The sequence below is a fragment of the Anser cygnoides genome, chromosome 5 (assembly GCF_040182565.1).
Source record: "Anser cygnoides isolate HZ-2024a breed goose chromosome 5, Taihu_goose_T2T_genome, whole genome shotgun sequence".
Taxonomy (NCBI): Eukaryota; Metazoa; Chordata; class Aves; order Anseriformes; family Anatidae; genus Anser; species Anser cygnoides.
This window is the reverse complement of record NC_089877.1, coordinates 50,129,996-50,151,325: the sequence shown is the minus strand read 5'-3', so window position 1 is coordinate 50,151,325 and position 21,330 is coordinate 50,129,996. Positions and strand designations below refer to the sequence as shown.

Below are 21,330 nucleotides of genomic sequence, written 5' to 3'. Positions count from 1 at the left end.
GCTACTAGCCCACCTCTAGAAACAGTGCAGAATCTGAATTCCAGAATGAGCATGACTCTCTCTGCTTCATAGTCATTTATTGTTTCCATAATGAACCTACCTCATTAATGATGAGTCGGCTTGCCATCCGCATTCTGGTGCGTGGTCCAAACTTATTTGTAATCATAATCCGTAACCCAGCTTCAGGGAACCGGTATTTGGGGGGACTGGAGCAGATGATCTCATCCACCATCACAACACTGTTTTTGCCATACTGCTGCATCCCCTTCACTAATGATCACAATGGACAGAGTTAGTTGTGGTAAGACCCATCCTTCCAGTCGCCCAGATCCATAGTTTTTAGGCCCAGGCAAGGGGTAACATTAATCTGAATGCCTGAATGTAAACCCAGTGACTTTCCTGCAATATTTCTGCAGCCTGGTACTGCAGAAATACCTGCTTCATCAGTGGTGCACCTCAACAGAAACACCTGTTCATCAGCAGTGCACCTCATTTAGACTACATGCTGAAAGGGGATTTCACTCCACTAAGGCAGCCACCAACCCACTCTTAGATTGGTGGGAAGAGCTTTTACCCAGCTACTCCTGTTGTAGTACCAGTTTTCTGTGCTTAAGTCCCACTACAGCTTTGTAAGCCTTCTCCAGAAGCACATGCACTGTGAAAGCATAGACTGCACTCCTGAAACCTATAAAGCTATCCTACTGGATTAGGGTGCTTAATAGCTACTGATGCACATCCAGAAGTCCCTAATGTTGTGCTCACTCCTTTTGGAAAAGAATTCACAGAATATTATCAGTATTTTTAACATGACAAGACTTGAAATGATGATAAACAGCAATTGTCCAGAAAAAAAATCACGTCTTAAGTACACCTTTGCTAATATAAAGGATTGTACCAAGGTTAAAAGCTTTGTTCTGTGATGTAAGAACACAAACAGAGAGACAAAATTATATTGGGAATCAACACAAGTACTGGCAAGGACTTTGAAAGCTTAACAACAAACCAATATCCTCACAAATGCTACAGACTACACGTAGCACGTAGAGCAAGGCTCAGCAGACAGGAGACATACCCATGTGGTGTTAGAAAGCAGGGCAGAAGATATGTATATGACTGCAATAAATATTAATTATTACATGTAATAATACGTTAAGAAAAAAAAATTCTTTGCTGATTTTTTTTTACTGCTTTGCTTAGCTTAGCTTCACCCTCCCACTCCCCTTTTATATTGTTACTTACATTAAGAAGAGGAAGAGAATTTAGGAGGTAGAAGTGAAAGATAATTATTAGTGCATGATTCCAGCCAGGAAGCAAAGGAAATCTAAGGAAACATTCAACTCAAACAAAGGAATTAAAACGGACCTATTCTAAACACACAAATCTACATAGTTATTGTTCACATTGTTACAGTGATGAAATATTTTTGTTTTTCAGGAAGAAGACTGGATACATGCAGGCAAGTAACTCACATCATGCAATAAAGGTTTTGCTGTCTCAAAGCATCTTCTGACATATTTGAAGTTAAAGTATCCTTCCATCATTATTCAACAAGAAAAACCCAGCAAGCCTCTGAATCATCTAAATGAAGATGTAAATGGCTACATCTTTTACCCTCTTGCATTTGAGTGTCTTGCTTTGTTTCACTAAAAGAGTTTTCAGTGAGTACACTGGTGTCACCTGAGGAATCATAAAGAGATCTTTGGTTCCACAAGGAAATGAGTCCTTCTCCAAGAATCCACTCTGTGGTCTCGCCTTGCAGCTAAATCTCTAACAGAGAACAGAACTAGTAGTCATTTTGCATTTGGTAATGCAAACATAAAGGAGCAATTATCCACCCCCTTCTGACATTTAAAACAAATTAACCTTGCTGAGTACTGCAACTGATCATACAAATGAGAAGCCCAGCCACTCCAATGACTTTGCAGCTAGTGCGCAGCAGCTTTTCCTGTGAAGGACTATATATAGCCAGGCAAGCTACCTGGAAACCAGGCCTGACAGAAGATGACCCAACCACAGTAGCTTAACATTTGCTGTATGTAGTTAGACAAAGAAAAAGCAATGTCTGACAGCAATCCTGGTAAGGAGAAAAGGTCAGACATCTTTTAAACAGTATCATCAGATTAATTGCTCTCAAGTGAGTTTCTTCAGTCAAGTCTGCACAGTGTTTCTTAAAGCATTGTGAAAAAAGCGTGAAAGCATTGCAGTTACTCTGGAACTGCTTCTTAAAGCAATAAGGAGACAGTAACAAAACATACTCAGCTTTGATAAAAGCTCAGCAATGATGTAAAATATATCACTATATATATATATATATGACTAACTGCAGCTGTTTTGAGTTTCTGCAGCAAATTGCTCATATATTGCCTTAACAGCTCTTCAGTCTCACTCCATATGCCCATAAATATACATATCTTGGCCCCATACAAAACAAATGGGCTCCATCTAAAAATTGCAAAAATCCCACGTCTTTACAAATGTGTGACAGTGAAAAGCCTTTTCACTTCTCCTTTGTGATATTCCTCAGACAAATATCTTCTAAGAACAGCTCTTCCTTTTAACAGATTATCTAAACTTTCACCTCACCACAAAGGGTCATCACCAACAGCCCTGTCAAAGTCAACAGAAAGCTTCTTGCTGACTTCAGCTGAGTCCTGATCTGGCCCTCAGGTATCCACATCACACTGTCCAGAAACTCACATTTTTCCGAGTTTCTCTTTTTAGGCAGACATCGAACCATGCCACCTGGTGGAAATTTGGGTCAGTATAGTAAAACCCAAGGGCAGTAAGCCACACGTTTGCATTTTATAATGAAACATTATTCAAAAAGTACTAAAACTTTGCTTTCACCCATGTGTATAGAACTCGCCCTTGAAATTGACAGGTGAAAAGCTCTCCTTTTTCTCTGCGAAACTCCCGTAGTGGGAGCTTTTATAACGTACTATTGGAAGCTATGGAAAGTAATAAAACTTACAAGCATAGAAGAGAGCTGTATAGTGTATACTGCGAACTCCCCTTTTATGTGCACATCGAGCAACAGAAAAAACATCCTTGGTAGGACAAATGTTCCTCCCCCAAAGAAAGAAGCTGTTTTCTGCGGGGAAGTAATCAGACTTCATCCCTGTGAAAAATCATTATGGTTAGACCTACACCTTGGTGAAGCCAAGGGAGGTTTTTCAGCGGATCCTGAAACTTGCTAACCACTGGTTGGAGATAAGGCAGAGGACAGCTCTAGTTGTTCTCTCCCAGTTATTAACACTGCTGCTGTTTCTGAAAGCTGCTGCTGAAGAAAGTGCAGCTCAGCTTGTGAAGCCAGCCAGGTGTCAACTAACAGCGGGTCACTGATGCAGCACACATCACAGGGCAGATTTTCATCCAACAGGAGAGAGGAAGAACAGGGAGCCATGTGACAGTTTTCCAGGACAGCTTCTTGACGCATAATGCACCCATCTACAGGGCAGCTAGGTTAACACTGCCGTCTTCCTCTCCGACAGCCCACTCCAAACCCCATCATCTCCTTAACCTCTTATTCATGTCCTCCACTCTTTACCTGTGATAATATCTACTTATCTACACTGCGAACAACGGTCCCTCCAATGCAGCATATATTTGTGTAATGGGTACTGGAGAAGGCAAAGGGAATTTGAGTGAACTGCAGTCTCAGTGCATCTTTTAAGAAAATTAAAGAAATTTGCTGAGAACAGCAACTAGTAGAAAAATCATTCTCATGAGCCCAGGCTTTCATTAGTTTCTTGCTGTTTCTCCTAAAAGTTCTACATGTTCTTCACAAGCATTAAATAATCTTCACATTTCCTGAAAAGGAAATAGGTGGACAGGCAAGCAGTCTGTGTTATCATACCTTTACCACAGAGTGGCTATAGAGATCGAATCTTAAAAGTGTACAGCTTAAATCACACATAAAGACATCAGAACCCAACAAACACCTCAGAAGTAAAAATCATTAATATCTGTATTCTACTGCTGGATCACCTTTTTCCTGTGTCCCCACTGGAATACATCACTAACAAATTCCCTAGCAGGTATCCTCTAAACCTTGTATGACTGTATCTCCACGTCCAAGCAATGGACTTCACTACATCACAGTCAATATTCACAAAAATTCATTGTAAAATGAAATCAAAATATTTCAAAGACATTTTCACTTAATTATGCTACTTTGAGAAGTATTTTTAAATCAATATTAAACTATTGTCTAAACACCATAACTGAGACCAGAGTGCTGTCACTGTATAAATTTTTGATACTACCTACCTTGAAACACTAAACCCCATCTAAACACTAACAGCAGGAAACAGCAGGATTTTCCGCATCTGCTACAAATTCCTGCTTGCCCCTATTTTTTATTAAATGAGGACACTTCCAAATGTCTATGTTGCTGCTGAGCTCAGTCTCCCAGAGTGTGAGATGTTTGCAAAGAACACAGCAAGGAGACCTCACTCATTAAGAGTAGCTCAACAGCTCACTGAATTATATGGCTTGAGCTTTTAATGTAGCAATGATTTTGCTCTACAGAGAAAAGAAGGAATGAAAGAGAGAAGGGGTAAGACAATGATAAAAACAAAGTTATCAAAAAAAAAAAAATACCCAGGGATTTTTCCTTACCTTCAGTACCCGAAGATAGGTATCATCTTCTTCCCCTTTATGATAAAGGCACAGACTGCAAAGAACCTGCATTTCTCAATTTTACGTATGTGCTTGGCAATGTATGCAGAACTATATAGTCATGTCAAAACCAGTCTCCTGAAGATCTGAACTCAACATGTAATCCCTCTTGCCCACTGATCTGTGCATGTCTTTCCATCAAGACCCAAGCCTCAGCTTTTAGTCCAAAACTAGTTTTTTTTAAGTGAAAATAACCTTCTTCCTGGCAAAAAAAAAATATTTCTTTCACAGTGTTGTATACTCATCACTGAACAGGAGAGAAAAAGGAAACAAAACTGTCCATGTGCAAAGCAGCTTGTTTTCAGAATCTCCAATCTCCACAAAATAAAATTTTGATTTTTTTTTTCAACTGGTGATCTGACTGCTGAATTTTCAAGTTAATTGAATAAATATTCCTACTTAAGATTGAATAGTAACATTGTTTTAATCAGCATTAAAGAGAAAAAAAAAAAGGATATCCTGTGAACTATTTTTTTCCAAGTCCTGTCTGCTCAGCCTTACCTTTGCATAGTAATGGAATGGATGGGTCATCACAACTAGAGGCATAACATTTATTACCATCTTCCAGCTCATTGTTGACCGTGTCACCATTTCCAACATTCTTGCTTTTGAGGGTGAAGAAATTTTGCATCCTCACATTATACCTGAAAGTGGAAAAAGGTCTGAAAAGGCTGGATTGTTTCATTTCCTCGTCAAACTTTTAAGTGTCTGAGAACAACTTATGCAGGCAAGCAGCAAAGCGTAGATGCGTGTTCTCTGACAACTAAAATGAAGCTAAGAGAAAGGACTATCCAATTCATTGGCAAGATAATAGCAAAGCAAGAGCTGTACCTCTCTCATGAGATACAGCAGAATGTGAAAAGACACAAGAGCAGATTCAGTGAAGGCAGAACACTGGAGTTGTGGATTTTGGAGTCAGGACATTCAGTGTACAATGGGCTCTTTCTTCCTGCACCAGCTCTCAAGTCACCTCATTGTTTCTCTCAGTACAATGTTCCCCATGGCGGGCAATTGAGCATTTCTGGGACCATTGACCGTAACCTAAAGAAAGAATTTTAGCACTAGGATGGGACTGTAGAGTGCTGTCAGTGAACTCTGCTAAGACCTGAGGTAGGCGAGAAGGGAGGCTGAGGTTCCAAAAAGGGTGGTTTGTCAGGGCAGGACACCAAGGGAGAAGTCTCAGCAACTTCCAGTTAAAGGTGGACTCACAGATCCTTGCAGTAGCAGTCAGATCTCTGCCTCTCCTGTCAGAGGCTGTGACAGTACACAAGAAGGATGTCATACACAATCTTGTATGAAAAAGTCGGAAGATCAGTGCATACTTAGCTGTCTATCTGTCTGGCTTTGTTCTCCAGAGGTTACAGAGCATGTGTAACAGTTGACATGCTGTGCGCTTACAATGCTGTGGACTTTTTCAACAATCTTTGTACAGTGACACTTCCTCTCAACTACTTCTGAAAGCTATTTCACCTCAGTGCACTATGAAAAGGATGCAGGAAAATATTTGCTGCTGGCTGAGCACATACTTGAAACAAAACTGATAAAGCATGAAAATGCAAGGGATCATAAACAGAAACATGACTAGTTGCATTGTCCTCAGGAGGAGGGCCAAGGACAAAAACACACCAAAAGAACGATGGTCAACCAACACCTAAAGGCAACATGGAACAGAAAAGCACTTACTTCATGATAAGTATGTAGAATGAATACATAATGATGAGTATAAGGCTTTCCCACCTCAGAGAGACGAAAAAAAAAAAAGCGTTAAAGGCCACTCAAACAGCTGTATCCTTCACAAGTTTTATGTAGGAATGTGCATTAAATATCTAGTACAAGTCACGTTTGTGTACACAGGATTCACATCATTAAGATTTAACGGTGTCTCAGGAGAATGGGGGCAGCAAGACTCCCACATTCCAATAAACTTGCAAAAAAAATGTAACGCATGTATTTCAGAAATGTGCTACACAGACTGAAACCAGAGCTGCTCTCTGAGGATCACAATGCCAAGGCATTCTGTCATTTCAGTGCCGAAGCACAGGCCAGGCACTCTGAGAAGACTATTTCAGAAGACAGCTATCATCTTCCACTAGAATCCCACCTTGCACTGTTCTGTAGGACACCTAGTACCTCCCTAAACGTTAACAACTAGGGTAAGAGCAGAAAAACTTCGGTTATGCTCCCTGTATTTGTGAGTCCTTCAAGTCTTATGTATAGCCTGTTCACTTGGTTAATGTTTTCAAGTTTTTAAATTTTCTTAAATTCTCCTGATCATCTTAAAAAACTATAACCAAAGAAAATACTTTGGATTTCCTAGGTGTCAAATCCAGATGTGCTTACACGGTGCATGAATGAAATCTAGGTACACTGCAACTCTATTAACTGATCAGTCTCATGGTGAATACGGGACTGTAAGGAATAGTTTACACAACTTACCATTCTATTTTCTCATCATATATGAACTAGAAGAAGAAAAAAACAGGAAACATAAATGTACATTTCTGATCTACCTTGAAAAGCATTCAAATTTATATAATAAATATCAGTCATGTCTACACAGAAGCTACTGGAGTTTTCTCCCTTTGACCCTTTCTAACCAAAACTTTCACATCTCCAAAGCACCAAACTTGGATCTTGTCAGTGACTGTTATATTACTTATTAAAAGTGTGAGTGTGAGAAAGACATACGTGCTGTGCACCTGCAAATGATAGTGAAATCATGTATTTTTAAGAAACATGGCTCTGAGTCCTTTTAACAACTAACCTAGTTTTAGCAAAAGAGGAAGATATTCCACTTCTGCTTTTAGGCCAAGTGGTTACACACATTTTACTCCACCCTATGTACTTCTTGTCTCTAAATTGGAGGGATATGGGTGTGAAGGGAGGACTATTTGGTGAATAAGGTTGGATGGCTGCATCCAGAGAGTTGCAATCAACAACTCAATGTCCAGGTGGAGATCAGTGACGGATGGTGGTCCGCAGGGTCTGTACTGTTTAATAACTCTAATAATGGTGTAGACAGCAGGACTGAGTGCACCCTCAGGAAGCTTGTGAATGACACCAAGTTGAGTGGTGCAGCTGACATGATCGTGCTGCGTTCAGCTCTGGGCCACATGAAAGACATGGACCTGTCAGAGTGCAGACTGCAGTGTCCAGAGGACAGCCTGAAGGATGATCAGAGGGCTGCAACACCTCTCCTGTAAAGAAAGGCTGAAGGAGTGGGGTTGTTTAGCCTGGAGAACAGAAGGCTTCAGGGAAACCTTATTGCAACCTTTCAATACTTGGAGGGCTTCTAAGAAGGACAGACTTTTTTCAAGGACACATAGTGATAGGACAAGGGGTAGTGGTTTTAACCTGGAAGAGGGTAAATCTAGATTAGATATAAGGAAATTCGTTACTCTGAGGGTGGTGAGACACTGGCACAGGCTGCCCAGAGAAGCTGTGGATGCCCCATCCCTGGAAGTGTTCAAGACCAGGCTGGATGGGGCTTTGGGCAACCTGGTCTGGTGGGAGGTGTCCCTGCCTATGGCAGGGGGTGGAACTGGGTGATCTTTAAGGTCCCTTCCAACTCAAACCATTCTATACTTCTATGATGCTGTGTAACTCCTGTAACTAATTGGGCTGCTAGTGATCTATACTTATTACAAATCAGACTTTCTTCCCTCCCTTGTTACCAGACACTATAAAAGTATATGTTCAGGATCTGCTACACCGTTCTAGATAAACAAAGCAATACCTCACATTGCTCTATTTAGAGAAACTTACCCAGAATCTGTGAAATGAAACTACTATATAGAAGCAAGGTATAGCCACCTTTTCTATTTAAAATAGAGGTGCAGCTCAAAACTTTTTTTTTTTTTTTTATCTCCACTAGCAGTCCCCTCAGTCAGAAGAGAGTGCTAATTGCACCATATAACAACAGCCTACTAGTCTGCAGAACTTTATAGGCTGTAGGTACAACATGAATGGACACTGACAGATGTGATGGGCATGCATTCTGTGGGGCCGTATGAAGTTTTCATACTTGGACCATATTGTAGAGCTGAGCGCTCACTTCTGAGCTGGGAAAAACTAGCTGGGAAAAAGTTGTTTACCAGCATGCTTAGCAGATTGGTCCTCCAAAAAGTCAAGCAATGAAACACTTTAATTGGTAAGAAAAGTACTTACAACAATAAGTACGATAACAGATAACGTGTAGTACACAGAGTCCCGGAACACAGCCCACTGGGTGAGACAAACCACCTGAAAAATATCACAGCTTTAGACATCAAAATTAAGTGATTCTAAAGACAAAACGAACGCCTCCACCTTGCAATCACTTAGGTGTGCGAGCAGAATTACGATTAACAATTCTGGAACAAATAATAGTTTTATGCTAACAGGAGTTTGTTAAACAATGGATCTATAATAATCACCATTGATAAAAATGGTTCCCACTTCATTCCAGTTGTGGACATATCGGACTTAATACAGAGGAAAAAAAAAAAGATACACAGTCTAACAATCTATTGAGTAGATAGACTAAATCTCATGCCTGAGTCCCAGATTCTTTGATCATAATCAGTACCAGGAGGATTAGCCACTGATCAGCTGACTGTGGACATGATATTGTATGAAAAGGAATCAGGTTCCTCTGTATGCTACATGTTCAGAGTGATGAAACTACAGCTGAACTTTGTGGAAACATTTGCTATTTGCAAAGTATATGTAAATTCTTTCCAAAATTGACATTTCTCCCCATGCCAGCTTGTTGTTTCTTTGTTTAAACTAATGGTTCTTTTTTTCTTTATTCTTTTTTATATATTTGTTCATGCAAACACCTAAAATATAAGCAGTTGAACTCCACAAACATATACATTTTACTAACCTGTCCTGCAAACAGTCCACAGACACCAACAATGCAGAGGATGTTGAAAACTGCTGAACCAACAATGGTCCCTACTCCTACATCTCCATGAGTGATAAATACACCTGCAGAATGAGCAAAATATGCATTCTTTTTAGGCCACAGGCACTTATTCAGAACATGTGCTACCCAAGAATAACAGATCATTTCGAATTTTTAGAAAACATGCTTCATAATAACTTCTCACTTCTCCATGGAATATTTTGTGCTTTTAGTCTAGTTAACAGCTCCCCGTTTTTGGCCAAACATCTCTACACATATATTTTTTTTTATTAAAATTAAATAACTTTCTTAGCTAGTTAGTTCTACACTAAGTCCTGCATTTCACAGGTTGGCTGTAACTGGTGTAATAATCCATTCAAATGAGTGAAAAACATTTTCAATCACATCAGGAGCATGAAATTCATTTCACACAGTATAACAAAGCACAGAAACCTTTCTCTCAGGCATTCAATATTTAGCATCTTCTTGGAATGTCTCATTGTAATAATAGATTCTTCCCTAAAAACACAGGTAGCTATCTTGTGTGTAGTAATGTGCACCTTTTGACTCCAACAGGCAATGAGGATTCAAATTTAACATGTTCTAGTACCAATGTTCACACTTCCTTTAGTACTGAACCCACCAATCCCTCAAATACCTATTGGCAACGTAATTGTATCAGAATGACAAAAATTAAGGGCTGGAAGAGATCTCCATGGATTACCTAACGTAATCTTCAGCACTGTGACAGGACAAAACTTGAATGCACTAGAAAGCTGTGTCTTACTTGTACTTTAAATCTTTCACTGAAGAGAGACTTCAAGACTTACACTCACCTTTTTTTCAAGATTTACTTTAAGATATAATTTCTGAACATCTTACAATTTTTCCTCATCTCTGCACTTTTCCTGATTTGTCTGCAACTCTCTTGAAGCACAGTAACAAGACTGGATGCAATATCCCAAATGCTGTCTAGCAGAACTGAGCAAAGCAGGATAATTTATAGTGCTTAGGCTTTATAAATGGGCCCAACTTTTAATCAATTGTTATTTGCAACGTCCCACCATCAGCTATTCCTCAACTCCTGCTTCTTTTGCAATATATCAAGGCACTGTTAGATCTATAGCTCTCCAACCAGTTATTATTCCCCTTACATATATATTCACTTCCCTTTTTTTTTATGCTTCTCATTTGCTGATATTAAACTTCATCTTGTTGATTTCAAATTGATGAAGATCTTTCTTCACCCTGTTTTTGTCTTCCATCTAGTTCCCATCATTTCACTCCAGTTATTCATAAAAATAAGTTATTCATGACATTTTTTAGTATGTCTTGAGATCCATCTCCAGCTTTAAATCTAGCTTTTAATTACTAATATTTGAAAACTGCTTTTTAATAATTTAGATATGATATAATGCACTCCTTTAGACTGTATTCCCCTAAAGTGTGTAAGAATGTCAGTCACTACAGTCGCAGAAAGAATACTAAAGCTTTACTAAAAACAGATGTATCATATTTGCTGCTTTCCTCCTTCCCTACCAGTGTAATCCAACGTCCTTCTTTCTCTTAATAGGTACTGTTTTTGCCATCTAGACCTCCTTTCTATAAAAATAATCCTTAATAGTACAGAGATTACTTGAAAAAACCCATAAGTAATGTACACAGAACATCATGTCCTTCTGACTTAACAGATCTGACTTATCTGTACATTAATTTGTTCTTTTCTACTGTTCTTTGTTCTCCTACTTCCTTACTAAAATTAATTCCCTTTATTTGTGAAGAAAGAAGCAAAAGAGGCATCAAATACCTCAAATTCTCTCTCAGGGGACTGCAATAAATCTCTTCTTTTACTTCCTATGCTCAGAATCAGCCATTCCTCCCTGTGTTTTGAGAGGAGATTCACAGTTTCATGAGATATTTTGAGTAGTTAATTATACCATGAACCACAGACTAGCTGACAGCTGCAATTGCTGATTATAAATTGACAGAAGAATAGTATTACTTTTGGATACTTTTGCTTGATCTGCTGCTGATTTTTTAACAGATCTCATGAAAACTAGTGTGTGGGCTCCATACCTATAACAGATGCAAACAGTTCTGGTGTGGAGCTCCCTGCAGCCATGAATGTAGCCCCAGCAACATCTTCACTCAAATGTAGTTTCTGGAAGATAAGTTTTGGTTATGTCAGTATTGGTTCTTTGATTGTATTGCACAGTTCCGTAGCTGCAAAGATAGAAGCCTGTCATTTCTGGTGCTATTTCACAGTGCTATTAAAGAATGAACAGTCACTGTGATACAGAAACAGACACCGCCTCTTGGGAAGGCAAATATACTTTGGACAAGTAAAATGCTTTTACCCTAAGCTAGAGAGGTGTCAGATGATACTACCTACTTATAAATAACTGATTAGCTGATTGTGGCTTAGATGTAGGTGATTAGACAAAAGCATTTCTGCAGACTCAAAAAGATTGTAAACTCAAAATGCATTCATGAATTCATTTCTGGTACTTTAAACACAATCATTCAAGAGTTAAGGCCAATTCCTCTGGTCTCTATAATTTCAAAATTGACAAGAGAAAAATATAATCTCTGTGAATGAATCTTATTAACAGCAGGCCTAATTCTGTCTTCACTTATGACTGTGTTAATCAAAAGTGAGTCCACTGACACACACAAAATTAGTCCAATTAGACACGGAGAGGCCTGCGCACAGTAGTTAGATCTATTTTTATGACAGTGTCTCTTAAGCTCTAATAGGATATAGATCCTTCAGACTTCTAAGACCAGTAGAAACATTTAACTCCACAAGTGAGCTGCATCAATTTCATAATGAGGATCTTTCCCTTGAACTATAAAGAAAATTTCATGGAGAAGCTTTTTGTTTTGAGAGTCTCTAGACTCATCGTTAGTACCTCATCTCTCTTCCAAGGACAGAGAAGTGGTTAGTGACATAAGGACAAGTACAGGAATCGTGCATTTCTCAGTCAGTATGCAACATTTTAAGCAGATAAAAATGGCATCCTACAGAACCTGAAAAAACAGAAACAGAAGCTCTTACTCTACCATGTGATCTTTAACCAGTCATACTGCTGAAGGAGCTCAAACATAAGTATGCTAACTATTTGCATTCTTCTTAGCTGTCTCAATATTCAGCAGAACATGAAACAAGAGGCAAAGATTTTTAAGAAAGATCAATTACAACTTAATTGGTACAATTCAACTGGTACAACTTAAATATAGTGTATAAGGTACGTGCTCAAGACAAGAACATCTGAAAAGGGAAAGATCCTTATTGAATACTTTGCTGGTACTTGTTGCCTCCCTTACTCTTACATCTGTCCCTCTATTGATAAGTAAAAGTACATGGCTCTAAGTAACATTAATTGGAATTCAGTGCATATATCCATAGGAAAATAGACTTCTTTTACTAGCTACAGGAGTTTTTCAGAAAATGGTCATATGCGCTTGTTTAAAAGTGAAGGAGATGAGTCTTCCACTTAGCCATCAAAATGGAAACAAAATCTGGTCTTGTATTTTGTATGCATTTTGTAGTAGTTCACCAAAGCCTTATTTAACATAACATTTTCTTGCCAAGTACAAATTCTACCCTCTCTGATCACATCCCTTAATTAGAAACCTACATGTGATTTTAAATCTTCTCAACAATTATGTAAAGGAATTTACTAAATTTTTGGACATAAAAATTTGTATTCCCATTCTATATCAAACCAAGATATGCATTTCTCATGCTTTCTATCCTTTCTCACTTTTCTCCACTTCATCCTAGGACACATAAGCACTTTTCCCATGCTGATACAGTGGCAGATATGCAATTAAAATTGCACAGCCAACACATTAATTTGTCTATGCACGATTTTTTTCACCAATAAATTTCAAAACTAGGAGTACAGTAATAAACTCAATTCATCCATATGTCATATCCATCCTATCTACATGCTTCAGGTATTTAAGGATGGATCTTGTGGGCTGATCACCTTAAGTCTTTCAATTTATCTCTTTGAACATGGCCAGGGGGACCAGTGTGCCCAGACCACAAGTTAGACTTTTGTTGGAAAGCCCAAATCATTTGCAAAGCACTGAGGCCAAAAAATTCACAGGAAGGAACTCTAAACAATGAAGGCAAAAGATGTTCAGTTCTCTGATGTTCTCTAAGTAAATTTTCAGAAGAGGAATAAAGTTCTTTAACATACCTCACAAATTTTCTCTAAGGATGGAACAAAGAAGTCATCACATACTATAGCCAAAGCATAGAACATGTACAGAGCCTGTAAGAAAATAAATTCAGGAAATATTTCAGATACTCCCTCTAAATAAAAAGAAGAAAAAGGCAATGCTATATTTATTCAGACTAGCAAGAATATATAGCTTCACTTTCTATCCCATTCCAAATAAAAATATTTCTGCTGATCAACTTACAGCATAAAAGCAGATTCTTGTAACTACGCTTAAGTGTAGGACAAGAATGGTTGCCAGACCCTAGAATATAAAATACAACAGTCTGAAAGAACAGGGTGCCTCAAAAGAATTCAGAGACAGCAAAGTACCAGTCAGTGCTTTACCAAGTTACATGCTCCTTGCTAATATTTTCAATTGATTATTGGACCACGTAATTGAAGAGAAAGCAACACCTTGTTGATTAGCAACACAAAAGAAATAATCACATCTGGAAGTGACCATGGCTCGTTGCACCACACCTCTCAGTAATGACCCTGATTTCATGCATGCACATGATTCTCCCACTGTCTTACATGGATTTATGTTTCTTGTTTGCATAGTAGGCCTAATCCTGCTGTCCTCCATCAAAAACACCTCCTTTTTTCCTGAGCCTGGAAAGGAAAGCTGGAGCCTGCAGGCCTTAATTGTTTTGCTTTTTCTGTAATAAAATACAAATCTCCACACGACTTTTTCTATATTCTTCAGTTTGGTGGTTTTTTTGTTTGTTTGTTTTTGTTTGTTTGTTGTTTATATTACAATTGCATCTTTTGCATAGAGGCACAATAGAAAAGAAGAAGAATCAAGAATCTTATGACATCGTCAACAAAGGAATCCAAAACTCTCTTTACATAAGATGAAATGCAAACACATACAAGTCAGTGGAAGAAATCCCTCTGTGATCCATGGGCCCAGGATTTTATCTCCAAGAGGATGAATGCGCAGGCACTGACAATTCAGAGCCGCGTCATTTTCTTAAATAAATACTTCCTTTTGAGCATTTGTACCACGTAGACATACCAGAAGAATGAAATCAAATTATTAGGTTGCTTAATACAGATGTCTGTTTAGTAAAGGCACTAAGATGACTGACATCTTAAAAAATAAAAAATACAAGGAAAACAAAAATTAAGCACAGTAGAGGAAAACTTACAGCAATGATGTGAAGCAGAACCCCTCCTTGCTGGCGTTCTCTATTTGTAAATACATCTTCAGGAAATTCATTAATGGCTGAAACAGAAACATACATATTTTACGTATTTTACAGCATCTATAAATGACTATAAGACTGAAGAATAACATCTGTAGAAATACATGACCAAACATAAATGTATCTTCCAGTTTAGTACATTACAGCCTGCCACCTCAGAATCTCTTTTCTGCTCTCCATTAGAAACAGAGAACTGATACTTAGGTGTCCCTGAGTACTATCATTCCAACCACTTAAACCAACCTCCCGTGTACTAAGAGTTTCACATTCTTTGCCTTGTTTTTACTGTTAACTCCTCTGTGTCTCCTCTTAATATACGTCCAAAGTGATTGCCACATGCACAAAAACCCATCCAGAAATAACATTCCTGGCTTTAAGTGTGCCTTGCCCTGAAATACTGTGCAATGATTGTAACTCTCCATCAGTTTCTTAATACAAAGCTTTATGCAGCTCCACAGTTCAAACAACAAACTGTTTCACAAAGATTAAAAGTGATTCCAAGTGTTTTCTCATAAGGTCTAGTATCTATATCTGGCAAAGGAAGGGATGAAACAGAAATGGTAGGTGGACCATAGGAATGTGTAAAGACACGACTGGGGATTGATTCTGGGTGACAGTGAAGATCTGTAGAGCTCAATTAAAGAATTTGTGTTATACACAGAGGCGACAGAATGAAAAATGGATTCCAGATGTTGGAGACAAAGACAACAAATAAATCAAAGAGCTGAAGAAAGATATGAGATAAAAGCTTCCAGGATGACAAGACAGACAGGAATAGAGATCTGTAGTGCTTCAGACAGGAGTCTGGGATGTTTAAGGGTGAAAATTATTTCAGCCACTGAAATCAAAATGCATTGAAGTCATTAAATTATTATTCAGAACTAGGTGTTACTTTCAGCAAGGAGCTGTATTGCAGAGACTGACAACAAGGTGAGCTTCAGAAGGTTCTTAAGAACTTAGCATAACATACTGGGGAAGGAAACAGAAGCAATACATCTTCCCTGTACTCAAGTCTGTGAGCTTAAAGATAAGCTTGAGAAAAGTACAATATATGATACTTATGTGCATCCATTTTCAATTTCAGTTGGCTAATTTTCTCAATTGCTTGATATAATCTTGCAAACAGTAACCATGAACATAAAAAAAATAAAAAATTAAAAAAAAAAATTGGGTGATGTTTTTAGATACCGAATTTCAAGAACTATAAAACAGTTGAATTTGCAGGGAATGTTGCACTGTGACCCCTTGAAGGCTAAACTTTTTTGAGTGTCTTAAATTTGAGTTACTTGTAATCACCAAACACACTTGTATTTCTTAGCTGCAGTGAGAAGATCCTCTAGTTTCAGGCCTGAATTACTTTTTACTTCCTCAGTCTTTGAGCTTTATATAAATATAGAAATGGCCCTTCTCATCTGTACATGTTGCATGCTTCTGGCTTGACAAAGACTTGAACAGTGCCTGCATGCCAAGGTAAATTTTTAATCTGGTTTTGCTTAGTGTCCACTACCACAAATGTATTATTTTTGAATGAATATTTTGGCAGCAGACAGTGTTTAAGTTCTTATATACGTAAATGTCACCTTCCATCCAAAAGTCAAATTTACCAATTTACAAAACCTCTCTAAATCCTCCAACCTACTATTTGAAAACCACTACAGTTTGTTTAAAAATACTAACAGTCTGTAAAGTATTTAGCATAAAATAAAAGTTCCACAATGATGACTAACTACAATTCCTTTACTGATTTTCAATAGGCTTTTCAATAAGACCTGCTCTTACTATTGTATTCCGACTGGAACTAATATCAACACTTAACAGGATGAATAGAGCTTTCCCAAGATAAAGGTGCAGCTTTTCTTGTAAACCTCACGGGAAAAAAACGTATAACTTTATAATAAATTTTGCTTAAATACTTTTAATACTCCAAATCATAGGTCAATCTTCTATTCTTGGTCCTCCTTCAGTAATCAGGAAAAATGAAAGGAACAGTGGATATAAACACACAAATGCATCAGCACAATAGTACAAGAATACTCAGTCACTCCTTGAATAACACAATGCCATTCAAGAGTACACAGAGTATTTCCATGCCTAAAGATAATCAGCACATCAGTATTTAGCAGCAGTTCCAAGAAAGTGGGTCTGCATTGCTACAGATCTCCACAGTCACCATGGCCTGTTACCTGCACTCTAAAGAGATTTGTGGCTTCACAAAACAGAATTGCTCCACAAATGCAAGCCACACCACAAAGAAAAGACATTTGCCCACCGATCCAAACAAATTCAAGTATTTCTAAAATAAAAATATGTGAATAAACCATCTTCCTTTCATGTAGGTTTTTCATGACTTACCCTAAAACAAGAGAAATGATAGCAGAAATATAAAGTTAAGTGGGAGAAAACTGGTTGCATTGTAGTTTTGAGACACTGCATTTAGAGTGGACGTCCTTACTGTTACTGGAAGGCAGTGCAGGGCAATCCACAATCTGTTGGTCAAGATGCAGCAATCTGCAATGCTTCTATCTACAGATAAACGTTTAAAGATGCCAAAAGAACTTATATACATGTAACAGCCCAGCAGGTTCCCTACAGCAATTTACAGCAACATATTACTATTCTATATCACTTATTACAGTATTACTAAATATATACACAGTACTCTAAATATATACTGTACAATTATAGTTACATGCAATATAGTAAAATTCAGTAATATCACTCCCCCCACGTGGCAACCAGGGAGGAATATCCTTTTGGGCTAATATTGGAATATCATCAAATTTAAGAACTTCCTGTCAACTACGTTAGCTGCCAAAAGCAAAATTTCTCAGAGGAGTTATTCCCCACCACATGAAATAAAGTATGGGGAAAATTAATCAGTGCCCAAAGCATGTGGTTTTAAATAAATATCCAGCTATTAACAATTCACGTTAACTAAAATTATAATTAACTAAAAAAGCATTAAGGAGTCTTCTTCTTTGGGAGAAAATTGTCGATCATAATCACTGAATAGCTTGGGTGGGAAGGGACCTTGCAGACCATCCAGTCCCAACCCCCCTGCCATGGGCAGGGACACCTCCCACCAGACCAGGTTGCCCAAAGCCCCATCCAGCCTGGCCTTGAGCACCTCCAGGGATGGGGCATCCACATACACGCAAAAAAAAAGACAGTTCCACCCCCACACACACCCCCACCCCCCCCCCCCAAAAAAAAAAAAAGCAGAGCCCAGAGCCCAGGCCTGAGTGTCTAGCAATACTAACATAGCACTGTAACACAGGGTGCATCTTTTTGGATAATGTGAAGGCTTGCAGCCACCATCACGAGTGCTGGTGCCAGAAGCACCGTTCCCCTTACTGCCACCATTTACCTGGAGGCAATATGCCCCTGCTTCATGATTTGGCAAAACAGATCTGCCATCAGGGGAGCTATTGCCTACCTGGCAAACTCCTTCAGTTGGCTGGTGAGCATTTCACATAACATGAAAATGGCTGAATAAGTATAATCAGTATATCAAGATGAACACAAATCAGTAACAGTATCTTTCCAATGCAACTTTACTTATTCAGAGTTAATACTGAGCGGGAAATCAGCAGACCAGCAGATGCCAGAAGTTGGAGGCCGGTTACTAGTGGAGTCCCCCAGGGCTCAGTGCTGGGGCCGGTCCTCTTCAATATCTTTATCGATGACCTGGATGAGGGGATCGAGTGCACCCTCAGTAAGTTTGCAGATGACACCAAGCTAAGTGCGTGTGTCAATCTGCTCGAGGGCAGGAAGGCTCTGCAGGAGGATCTGGATAGGCTGGACCGATGGGCTGAGGTCAACTGCATGAAGTTCAACAAGGCCAAGTGCCGGCTCCTGCATCTGGGGCGTAACAACCCCGAGCAGCGCTACAGGCTGGGAGATGAGTGGCTGGAAAGCTGCCTGGCGGAGAAGGACCTGGGAATACTGGTTGATAGTCAGCTGAATATGAGCCAGCAGTGTGCCCAGGTGGCCAAGAAGGCCAACAGCATCCTGGCCTGTATAAGAAGCAGTGTGGCCAGCAGGGCTAGGGAGGTGATTGTGCCCCTGTACTCGGCTCTGGTGAGGCCGCACCTCGAGCACTGTGTTCAGTTTTGGGCCCCTCGCTACAGGAAGGACATGGACGTGCTCGAGAGAGTCCAGAGAAGGGCAACGAAGCTGGTGAGGGGTCTGGAGAACAAGTCTCATGAGGAGCGGCTGAGGGAGCTGGGCTTGTTCAGCCTGGAGAAGAGGAGGCTCAGGGGAGACCTCATCGCTCTCTATAGGTACCTTAAAGGAGGCTGTAGAGAGGTGGGGGTTGGTCTGTTCTCCCGCGTGCCTGGTGACAGGACGAGGGGGAATGGGCTAAAGTTGCGCCAGGGGAGGTTTAGGTTGGATGTTAGGAAGAATTTCTTTACTGAAAGGGTTGTTAGGCATTGGAATGGACTGCCCAGGGAGGTGGTTGAGTCACCATCCCTGGAGGTCTTTAAAAGAGGTTTAGATGTAGCCCTTAGTGATATGGTTTAGTGTAGGACTTGCTAGTGTTAGGGCTGAGGTTGGACTAGATGATCTTGGAGGTCTCTTCCAACCTAGACCATTCTGTGATTCTCTAAGAACCAGAAGAGAGGAATGAGCCCAGGCTTCTGATCACTGAGCAAAAGCAAACCAGCTGCACTGCAAACCAACTTGCTTCACATACAGTAAGGTGCTGTTGTATTTCTAATAAATGACTACTTGGAATAAGTATCTCTCTGCCTCAAAGAGGTATTTTTACATCAACTAGCCCAAAGACAGCTTTTCTCAAAGACAATGCTCCTCTCTAAACAGAACCGATGTTATACGATGGTGCCCATATACAGACACTGCAAAATCTTTGGAAGTCAGGGAAATGAAGCAAGATTCTGGACTTCGGTCAATAAGATTTCCTCCCTAATGAAAAGGCCACCTGCCAGTGAGTTCCAAGGTAAACTCTGGAGTTTTTCAGCATGAGCATTTGCTTTCTTTCTGATTTTATTGTCCAGATAATCGTAAATTTTGTACAATGGTAATCTCTAAACTCTGTATCCCTTACCTACATGCATTTTCCTTTATTTACTGGCTGTGTCATACTTTTAGGATTTTAAACACATTTATTTTTCCTACCTACTGCTCTGATAACCTGGTTGCTCAGGCAAAGGCCGTTTGGGTTCCCCTGGTTCCTAGCTTAGTGCTGGGGATCCTCACCCCTGATCCGAGGGACAGCGGTGCTCTCTCATCCACACAGGCGGGCCCCGGGGATGTGCCGCTGTCACAGCTTGAGAGAGCCCGGTCTGCCCACACGGTGCGACCCGACGTGTCTGTGCAGGAGGGCACCGCTCCACTGCACGCCAAGATATTTTCTTGTTTATGGGAGATGGAGCTATCTGGCAGCCCGAGTGGGAGCTGCATCTCCTCGGCTTCCACTGAAAAGAGGCAGAACAGATGGGATGAGGAGCTGAAATGAAGAGCGGTACATCTAATGGGGCTAACCTTTGCCAAAAAGAGGAGGAGAACATACACCAATCATCTTCAAATCAGCTAGAAATACAGAAATATTTATCCTGCTGGTACTGCTGCAAACCCATGACTCCTGCAGCTCATCTTATCAAGCACAGATTTATTGAGGGGGAAAGGAGGGCGCCAAGAAAGCCAAGTCTATCTTGGAACTGGGATCAGTCTGCACCTTGTTCCCTCTCCCCACATGCGTGGGGAAACAAAGGAAGCTTATCCAGCCAGCAGTGTGAGATGGTGACACCGCCACCTTTTTCTCTGAGTGATGAAACATTAAAAAATCCCTGATTATGCCCCGACAGCGAGGATGACTCACCTCTGCTATAAAGCTCTGGCTGAGCTGCCTGTGGCTAAAAAGCTACCCCAAGGCATGCAAACAGCACGCCCAGAACCGAACAGAGCAGCAGCTGCAGGGTGCGAGCTGCCCGCATGGCTCTGGGGTGCAGATGTGGCATGCAGCAGCCAGGGATGACCCGGGCACGCCAGGGACACCTGCCCGTGCTCAGGCTGTTAGCAGATCCCTGCTGGGGCCACCGGCGCCTTGCTCCCGCACGCCCTGCCCATGCTGCGCGAGGCAGCCTGCCAGCAAAGTCAAATTTCAAAATCTCCTAAGCCCAACAGAACATCTCAGCAACCACGTGGAGCGGTGGTTTTATAACCTGCCTCGACACGTGATTTCTTCACCTTATCAGCTCTCGATTTACTCGCAGAGGCAAGGAACATGCTGGCTCTTAATACCTGCTAAGCGTTCAAGCCTGTTACACCCCCTTAATTTCTCCTCCCAGGGAGAAGG

The 21,330-nt window shown here is 40.1% G+C and overlaps 1 protein-coding gene across 6 annotated transcripts in view; it reads right to left on the bottom strand.

Moving 5' to 3' along the window:
* The window catches only part of SLC24A4 (solute carrier family 24 member 4), a 107,144-nt gene that overhangs the window by 25,815 nt on the left and 59,999 nt on the right, over positions 1-21,330 (bottom strand). For 5 of the 6 annotated variants that reach the window (XR_010831974.1, XM_066998275.1, XM_066998276.1 and 2 more), the window contains 9 exons: positions 14,955-15,031; positions 13,780-13,854; positions 11,645-11,729; positions 9,548-9,651; positions 8,848-8,922; positions 7,117-7,142; positions 6,364-6,417; positions 5,182-5,324; positions 101-270 (listed from right to left, as the gene is read on the bottom strand). Coding sequence is in view for 5 of the 6 variants with exons in the window: in XM_066998275.1 (XP_066854376.1) it covers positions 101-270; positions 5,182-5,324; positions 6,364-6,417; positions 7,117-7,142; positions 8,848-8,922; positions 9,548-9,651; positions 11,645-11,729; positions 13,780-13,854; positions 14,955-15,031 (809 nt within the window). In the remaining variant the exon portion in view is untranslated. The remainder of the gene's footprint in view (positions 1-100; positions 271-5,181; positions 5,325-6,363; positions 6,418-7,116; positions 7,143-8,847; positions 8,923-9,547; positions 9,652-11,644; positions 11,730-13,779; positions 13,855-14,954; positions 15,032-21,330) is intronic. The other variant, XM_066998273.1, reaches the window with a different exon arrangement.